The 9,107-nt window shown below is 37.1% G+C and overlaps 1 protein-coding gene across 1 annotated transcript; it reads right to left on the bottom strand.

Annotated features, from left to right (window-relative positions):
• Window positions 1-759: 759 nt before the first annotated feature.
• Window positions 760-9,107, bottom strand: LOC104773658. The gene is made up of 18 exons (XM_010498302.2): window positions 8,372-9,107; window positions 6,856-7,055; window positions 6,558-6,711; window positions 6,347-6,456; window positions 6,147-6,216; window positions 5,969-6,051; window positions 5,797-5,875; window positions 5,670-5,710; window positions 5,231-5,353; window positions 4,686-4,836; window positions 4,341-4,455; window positions 4,152-4,234; window positions 3,973-4,047; window positions 3,541-3,615; window positions 2,653-3,458; window positions 1,941-2,096; window positions 1,185-1,480; window positions 760-1,076 (listed from the first exon to the last, which is right to left on the bottom strand). The coding sequence occupies exons 1-18, from the start codon at window positions 8,507-8,509 to the stop codon at window positions 1,000-1,002; spliced, it is 2,832 nt and encodes a 943-aa protein (XP_010496604.1). The 5' UTR covers window positions 8,510-9,107; the 3' UTR covers window positions 760-999.

Raw genomic sequence — 9,107 nt, 5'->3', positions numbered from 1 at the left:
GACGAATCCAAGGGAGATCCAACAATGTATTCAACACTAATTTTAGTGATGATGATTTCTCTGCTTACTATCATTCTTTTCTTCTTCTTTTTTTCATCTAGATTCAATGTAATTGTTCCTTCTTTTTTCATCTAGATTCAATATCATTCTTTGACCCCTTTGTTACTTCCGATAAAGTTAATATATATGGGAAGAAAGAAAAAAACAAAAAAATTCTTGCTGCCAATCTTCCTAAGATAAACTGTTCATGTAATTCACAATGCGACTGCTAGGTAATTTTGCAACTAACGAAACAGAACTCGTCACATGAAATCTTTTTAAGTAATGTTTCCTCCTAGCAAAGCAATATCAAATCAGGTCTTAGGCACCGTCACCATAAAGGGACCACTGGAGAGTGGAGGCTTACATATTTTTCAAAAGTAATTTAAAATCTTTGAAAGTTAACAGTTATATTGGGTCCAAGATTTTTATGAAATCAATGAAATCTCATGGTCAAGCATTTCAAATAAAATGAAATTATGAAGGTACCTCGTTTTATCATTTTATTAAAATATTGCGTTATTGGTTTATTGATTCTACACTATTTTCTTCACAAAGTGTGATTACCAGTTGCACCTTCATAAGAGATCTTAAAGATTATTTTCTACGAATATTAATGTGTATTGAAAGAAAAAGAAGAAAATTTAGGGCGATTAAGGATCTCAATTTTCAAGGTTACTGAGTTATTAACTTCAACAACTTTCTCAAAAGAGACATTCATCAGAAAATATCGATAAGAGATTCCGAGAGATAACAATATCAATGATAACATACTTTTTTTTTTTTTTTTTTGGTTTATTTGTGCAAAAAGCACAATGAATAAGCACGTTCTGATCAGAAGCCCACAAGCCATGAACTAGGTTTGTTTCTTGTCTCAGTACAACTTTGTTCCCACACTTCCAACAATAAGATTGCACACCAAGGGAAAGAACAAAATAAATGAGAGATAAGACTGCGGAGTTAAGCAATACTTCCGTAGTCCATCCTTCCATGGGACGTCGATGGAACATTCGGGACATGATTGTTAGTCCTACGTCCTAGAAGATGAAACAGAACTTAAGTTCCAGTTTAAGACACCCAACCAGAGGCCGTAAACAAACAAAAAAATGTTGAAGAGAAAACTTAAGATGAGTGAAAGAAAGTACCCCAAGGTACCCCATTGGTATATGAGCTACTTCTGGGTGAGCGTTGTTGACCCCCTGAATTGGTGTTGGAAGGAGGAAGCTGAGCGTTGATGTGATTCCGATCCACAGCTCTTCCAGCGTTTGGTCTCCCATGGTTGAACCGTTGTGGAGGTTGTTGCCCTAAGCGACTTGGAGAGTTCTGGGAGACATGAGTAAATTGTGATCCTGGCATATGTTGACCAAATCTGGCATGAGGATCATTACTTGGAGGACTGCCAATCTCTACTTGTGAAAAGGCTTGATTGGGAGCATATCTCCTGATATAGATTCAAAGTTACATCAAGAGAAAAATAGAAGTTCAAAGTTCCCTATAAGAGGATGTTCAAGTGATAAACAATACATCATGTCTGGAACAACACACGTTAAGCTGCCTATTAACTAAGTCAGAGAATATACATATATTAATACTGTTAAGAGACTACCTGCCTACCTTTTCTAATAGGAATATAAGTCCTATCAAGATGACTATATTAACACAGCTAATATCACAAATACGGGAGACACCAATATGGGACTTTCTAGTATAAATCCCTGGTTCAGATTGAACATAGTTCGAATACTCAAGCGACTACATAGTTTGTCGTGATAAGTTAATATGCATAGAAGATGTAAGATCCAGATATCACCAAAGTTAATTGTCTGGTATATCTCGCAGCATGTAAACCGCAAAAGAAAGAAGGATCCAGCATAGTTTCCCCAAGATGTCTCCAAGGTTACCTTTGGGTTGTCGGATTTGAGGATGAGGTAGAGGCATTACTGTTGAACCTTCTGGAAAAACTGGAGGCATCTGTTGAACCAAGTTGCATACCTCTGTTGAATGCATTAGGAAGAGAACTCTCATCCGCACTATCTTCTTCTAGAAGCAATTCATCACTGTACATGTAACAATATTGTGCACAGTAAAATTTCCAATTGAAGGACTGAGGCAAACATGTAAATGAAAACAGAATTTTGACATACAAAAAGTATCTTATGCTTCTGAAAATAGCCAGGATGAAAAGTGATTAACTATCAGTTCAGCTAGATGGTTAAACAAAACAGAGAATAACATCGGGTAACAAATAATCACATCACTGTTCTTGTTAGGTTCTCTGTCTGCAAGTGTAGTACACAATCACGTTCTCTGTCTACTAATGTGATTCGTTCTAAATCAATCTCACACCACTGACCGACTTTGAACAGTTCATGCCCACAAATTTGTCTATCAAGATTGAAATCCATATACCACCTAACAAGAACGTGATCATCTATCACGGAATGTGACATTCCTGGTTTAATATATTTGGAATTGAAGACAATACAGAAACACAATAGCACTCATTCTAGACAAGCCTGGAAGATCTGTTCAAGCACACAACATACACTTGCAGACAGAGAACCTTGACATTCTATATAACCTGTAAAATTTGAGAATAATTTGTTTACTTGCCTGTAATTTGGGTCCCAATCTCCCGGATCAGGTACCGATAAGGCAATATCCGGACTTTCAAGATGGGGTCCAGTATTGGAAGGGTTACACATATTGGACCGAAGTGATGAGCTGGAAACGTTATGAGTAGAGTACCCCGTATTTAATGTCGTTCCTTGTGTCTGTGTACGGTTTTTGACACCAGAATCCAATTGTCGCCGTGAAGGTGAACCAGAAAATTGTCCAGAATACCCCTCATTTTGATAAAAATTATCCATCCCATGTCCTTGCGCTTGGGCCAAGGAAGAATCCTGCGACTGAGAACCTCCAGAATATCCAACGCTCATTCTTCTGTTAATCTGACTAAACGCAGCCATCTTTCCTAGAGGAGACCCATGACAACTGTTTCTTACTGGAGATGTCGGGCCATGGTGTCCAGGAGACCCAGCTAAAAATTGATTGTTTGTATTTGGAGTAAATTGTGAGGGACTAGTGCCGAGGGGTAATGGTGCAAAATTTCCAGCTGATGGACTTGTACCAAGACCATTTCCATGTGGGTACTGCATAACCCTGCGTCTGGCATCAGGACTAGTTCCAAGCATTGGAACACCACCTTTGTTTTGCATGTATAAGCCAGAATGATTCACAGGAGAATAATATGCAAACATATTTCCTGTCCCTCCATAGCTCCCATAGCTATTTTCCTGTATAGTACCATCATTATAGCTACCATAGCTTCCAATACTCCCATAACTATTTGCATGTGAATAAGGAATCATCTGAAAATGGGGACTATTGTGCATTGGGATTCTGGTTCTCCCTGATACCTGTCAAGAAAGTAAATAAGTTTCAACAAGAGGTGCACAAACAGCTTCAAGGTGTTACAATTGAAGAGACAAAGAACCATACATGAGGAGAGAGACCAGCGGCAAACCAATGCCCTCCACCTGGATGATGGTCCACTTTGATATTTTGAGCAACATGCTACAAACAAAAGGGAAAGAGAACAAAAACTGGTTCAGTGAATAGAGGAATGTTCACACATGTCACTCTGCAAGAAAGTATTACATTTTTCTTTCACCTAATCATCTTGCAAGATTATCAACTGAAGCATTTCTATCGAAAACAGAAAAAAGTTGAAACATCGAAAGAAAGCGCTAAAACGAAAAGTATCTTCCATCCATCTCATGATTATTTGGTTTGAAAAATTATGAAATCAAATTATCACTAGGAAATAAACATGAATCAAGGATAAAACACCCACTGCTTTGAACACCATTAGTATGACAACAAGGAAACAAAAGAAGTTTGAGACCTGGGAAGGAATTCCATTTGACTCACCACACGAGGTGTCTCTGGCGGAGGGTTGTATGGGCACGTAAAAGGTTCCCCAGTGATGAAAGGGTGCTTTGCTGCCTGAAAAAAATTGAAAAGTCGATGTTAACCATTATGGCTAGCAAGAAAACAGGAAGCCTTAAGAATTTAAATCTACAGATGGCTTTAGCTAGGAAGTTCAATACCTGAAAAGGTGACCAACGTTTGGCTGGATCAAATTCAACAAGTCCTCTCAGAAAATCAATAAGAGCTAACCGGATTTGAGTTTCTGTGATAGTTCATGGAAGAAAAGCAAAAAAAAAAAAAAGTCACCATGGAAGATAGTCCAGTATTATTCCAGCAAATTTAAGAACATCAGAGCAATCTGAATTTACCTTTGACTACATCGTCCTCAGGCAAGTTTATCTTGTAAGGATAGCTTTTAACAATTTCTTCAAGGTTCTTATGGTGGAAGTACTCTTTCCCAATTTCTGGCTTTTTCTTTTCTCTCTGGAAAGTTAAGAGTAAAGAACAGTATCAAGAAAAATATCAACGGACAAATCTTAATGCAATGTAAGAATAAAATTAATCCCCTAACGAAACATTTTAAATCTTCTTTGTTCACTGATGTAACTGTCTTCCTTGTTTTAAATACTCATATTTTAACTGCTCTCTTCTCTCATTCCCACCTCTCTCTTCATACTACAGTTTAGCTCAGAGGAAAAACAAGAATTACTTACAGCTTCAAACTCTTCTTCATTCAGTGCCATATAAGCACTTTTGAGGCCACCATATGTTCCACCATTCCCTAAATTGTGGACACTCCCAACACATTTAAAGAACTTATTTGTATTTTTTGCTTCCTTGAGCACATAATCAGGTGGTTGTTTGCTGGGAAATTATATGACAGAAAATTTATACAATCATAAGAAACAGAAAGAGGCAATAAACAACAAAAAAAACAAATGAAAAAAGCTCCTTGTTGCTAGAAATCTCGACACTTGTTGCTTAAAAAGAAGCGAGGACTTCATAGTTGCAAAAACGTTGAGAAGCTAAATAGGGTTGCTGAACACAAAGGGAACTAAAAGGCTGACCATAAAGCACCACGAATAAACACATAAATTAGCGAAAGTATATGAAACAAAAAAAATGTAATAGTACGAGTATTGACTATCAAGGGAGCAGACCTAAAATAATACTGCTTGCTCATTTACTAATTTTATAATAAAACCCTAAAATTATAGACTGCATTCTCATTTACCAATTCAATAATAAAGGATCATACCCAAGTATTTTGATCATACGCCTCAAGATATCAAATTCTGAACCTCCTGGAAACAGTGGCAATCCAAGAAACAGCTCGGCAACGATGCAGCCAAAAGACCACATGTCAATAGCTGTAGTGTATCTATATGGTGGTTAAGCTTTAACATACAATCTAAAGAAAGTTTTAGATATCATGTACCATAGGAAGAAAACCAATTAACATTAGTTTGCAGTTAAATTAATAAGCGAAAGAAAAGTAACAATTTACTGGAACTATAGCAACAAAGTTCATGAAATAAATCAATAAGATTCACAGATCAAAGAAAATTTTGATGATGATGATGATAGTGCAAACAAGCCTATCTCACAGACATGAGATATTTCAGTGCCGGTGACTATGAGAAAACATTTTAAATTTTGTTCAGAAACGATTCTTATCTTGGAATTTAAAAGGATACTGGTATCCAAGTAAGACTTCTGGCGATCTGTAGTAACGACTCTGTAAGAAGATTGACCAGCAAGCTTAATTATTTTGTTTGGTATGATATAACCTAATAGATGGTATATGGAAAGCAAGAAGAAAACCTGAATATATGAATAAACAGTTTTATCTTCCATGCACGCTGATCCAAAGTCGATTATCTTAATTTCAGTTGGCTTCACACTGATGCAATTAAAGAAAAAGAAAAAAAAAATCCACTTGATTAAAGTTATCAGTTACAGTTTTGGGTTAGAGGAATGGTTCTAGAAAGTAGACCTGGCACACAGAAGAATATTTTCTGGCTTCAGATCACAATGGATTATGCCAGCATCTTTCAAAAGAGCCAAACCAAGTAAGATCTACAGTACACATAAGAAAACAGTTGATACTGTAGATGAAAACAATTAAAAAGGAAACAAATCAGTGAAAACATAGATCTGGAAAATATAAATACCTGCTTAGAGAAGAGCTTGACTATACTTAATGACAGACCTCTAAACTGATTTATCTTTATGAGCTCATACCTGAGAACCATAAATTACCAAGGACAATGGAATTATCATCAACAAATACTGTATACAATTCGCATGAAGGAAATTAGAGGAAAAGCATAAGTAAGATAGAAGGAGAAGATACTTCAGTTAAACAACTTACAGGTTCATGTCGAGAAGTTCAAAGCATATGCACAGATGACGTTGATGTAAGAAGTAGTCGTATATGCGAACAATATGGTTCTTATCCTCTGGATCATACTTCTTGTTTAGCTACACACCCAAGCGAAAAGTAAGAGACAGACACCACTAACAATTTTCACTACGAAGAATATGAATACGAAGGATCATTAAAATATAGAATAATTACATACCGTTGTCAAAATAGATACTTCAACCAGCGCCTGCTGATAGTATGCAGGCTGGTTTTTTATTACTTTCACAGCAACAAAGCTGTTTGTCTCAGGAACCCAGCATTTAGCAACCTGACCAAAAGTCCCATGGCCAAGAAGATCTTTGACAATGTATCTAAGAGAACGAGTGAAACTTCATCAAAAAGACGGCTAATATAGATAGTAAGAGGTTTAAACTTTATGCCTCTAACAGCACGACAAAACGAGAAACAAAATCGGAGAAAACAAAAGAATGTAAATAAATAAAACAATAGCAAACCTCTGCCGTGAATCTGAACTGCAAAAATCATCATTTACAGCCAGAATTAGATCAGAGTTGACATTATCAAAGCCATCATTGTGCACACCAACTGATGGAGTTGTCAAGTACCGCTTAGGATTCAACTCTCCTCTATATTTGAACTGTGGGTCACATATTTTGTATGTCTCAACCAAGTCCCTAGTTAGTCTCACTACAACCTGCAAACAGACATATATATATATCAGTTAACTTGAGTTCTGAAAGTAGAGAACAGAGACAAAAACTTCGACTGTTACCATCCTTAAGTAGATAAACATTCTGCTGTCTTGTTATAATAGTGATTCAATACAAGATAAAAAGGTACATCGAGAATGAATAATAAGTATCACCTTGCTTAAAGCCAAGGCAAGAAGACAACAACACTTATCAGTAAACCCCAAAACCATGCCCAACTATCCCAGCAGAATGACAGCACATTACAGCAGGTAGAAAACTAATGGGAGAGACTAGCTATATACTGAGCTAAACAGTCGCACAAGAAGCTCTGCAAATTGAACTCTGGTATGCATTCAAGTGATCCAACAAACCTACCAGCCAATTTTCCTTAGCAAATAAATTATTCAAGTCAACTAGTGTGCACAACCATTCCCTACGCAAACCCAAAGATCATGACAGACTTTAACCCAGTATTTATCAACTGCCTGTGTTGCAACTAAGATTAATGCAAGAAAATGCGCACTTGTTTATTAGAGTGAAAATCCACATAGTTATACCATATACAACCATTTAACCAGGACCCTCCGTGAACCAATAATATGAAAATGAGTAGCATTTGGTTTGAAATCGGAAATGAGCTGATTTTGGTTGGATGATGACACCTAAAAAAAACATGACGGAGTGGATATCTAACTTGACGCTGCATTACCAATGAAATAGTGGTTGAACTATATATTCTTCAGCTAAAGTACTACTTTACATGCATTGAGCTATATGTACAAAGTAAAATAGTATTGTCCAATGTAGACAGATATTAAATAAGTTTTCAACAAGTTGAGATCAGATATAAACTAGAATTACACATCATTTAATGTAAGCCTCCAATGAAGCCAAACAGCCACTTTCGAAAGAAATACATGCATCACCTATATTCCATACATCCAAGGCACTTACCAGTGCGTTACCTCCTAAAATAACTCACGGTATAGTATAACTACGGTTGATTTAGAGAGCGGATCTTCTAAGTCTCCTTTACTACTAGCGTAAGAGAATACATACTAGAATGTTTGTATGACTGTCATGCATGACTGGACCAAGGCTGCTATTCAACTTGAAATTCATACAGGCCTAGAGCTAACTGGCAGCTTTACAAACAACATTGGCTAACAGAACCAGCAGAGAAATCACTTGCCACTAGTCTCTATCCATTCTCACTATCTTTGCAAAATTTAAAAAAAAAACCACACAAAAACAAAGCTTGATTTGATGCATTCAAAGATGACAGAGTCCATCTCAAAACCAAAAGATCAATACTTACCGGCTTCTTCACCACAGCTCGAACTTTGCTTTCGGACCCTCTCTGTGGCAAATAACGCTTAAAAACCAGCTGAATTGGCTTCCACGGAGTTGATACAACCCCTATAGAACCACCATCGCCGGAACCAATGTCATCCATTATCTCAGAAACGAAACAGTAAAAAAAACCCTCAATTGACCAAGCCCAAGACTCTCATCCACGGCGAACTCCAAATCAAAATTAGATACGAAACAAGAACAATCACGAATCCTAATTCCTTGGGAAGAGCTCAGAAATCAGGAATTTGCGATGATTAGGGTAGGGAGACACCCAATTGACTCAAGTCCCATGCCCCTTTGCTCATCCAATCAAACCTCAAGTCAGCGCCCCAACTCGAAACCCTAAAATCGATCTATCGATAAATCAACATAAAATGTAATTAAAGGAATCCAGTTTTATGGCGTCGGAACACCAACAGCACCGGAACGATTTCAACTTGATGATTCAGATGATTAATTGAAATCGGAGGTAGGATTGAAGAATCGAACCCCTCAAGTGTTGGGGATTGCGAGGACCAAGAGAGAGAGAGAGAGATTTTGAGATGAGAGGGAGAGGGAGAGAGAGAGAGAGAGAGAAAAAGTGAAGCTTTTTTGTTGTGTTTTGTTTATGTGTTTGGGGGTCTGAGGAAGGAAGATGATGAGTCGATGGGTTTCGTCTTCAAAATGACAACTCCTGATTTTTGTTCTTTCTTCTTTTG

The sequence above is a fragment of the Camelina sativa genome, unplaced genomic scaffold (assembly GCF_000633955.1).
Source record: "Camelina sativa cultivar DH55 unplaced genomic scaffold, Cs unpScaffold00607, whole genome shotgun sequence".
NCBI lineage: Eukaryota > Viridiplantae > Streptophyta > Magnoliopsida > Brassicales > Brassicaceae > Camelina > Camelina sativa.
Note: the sequence above shows the minus strand (reverse complement) of the source record. Positions and strands in the feature narration are given on the sequence as shown.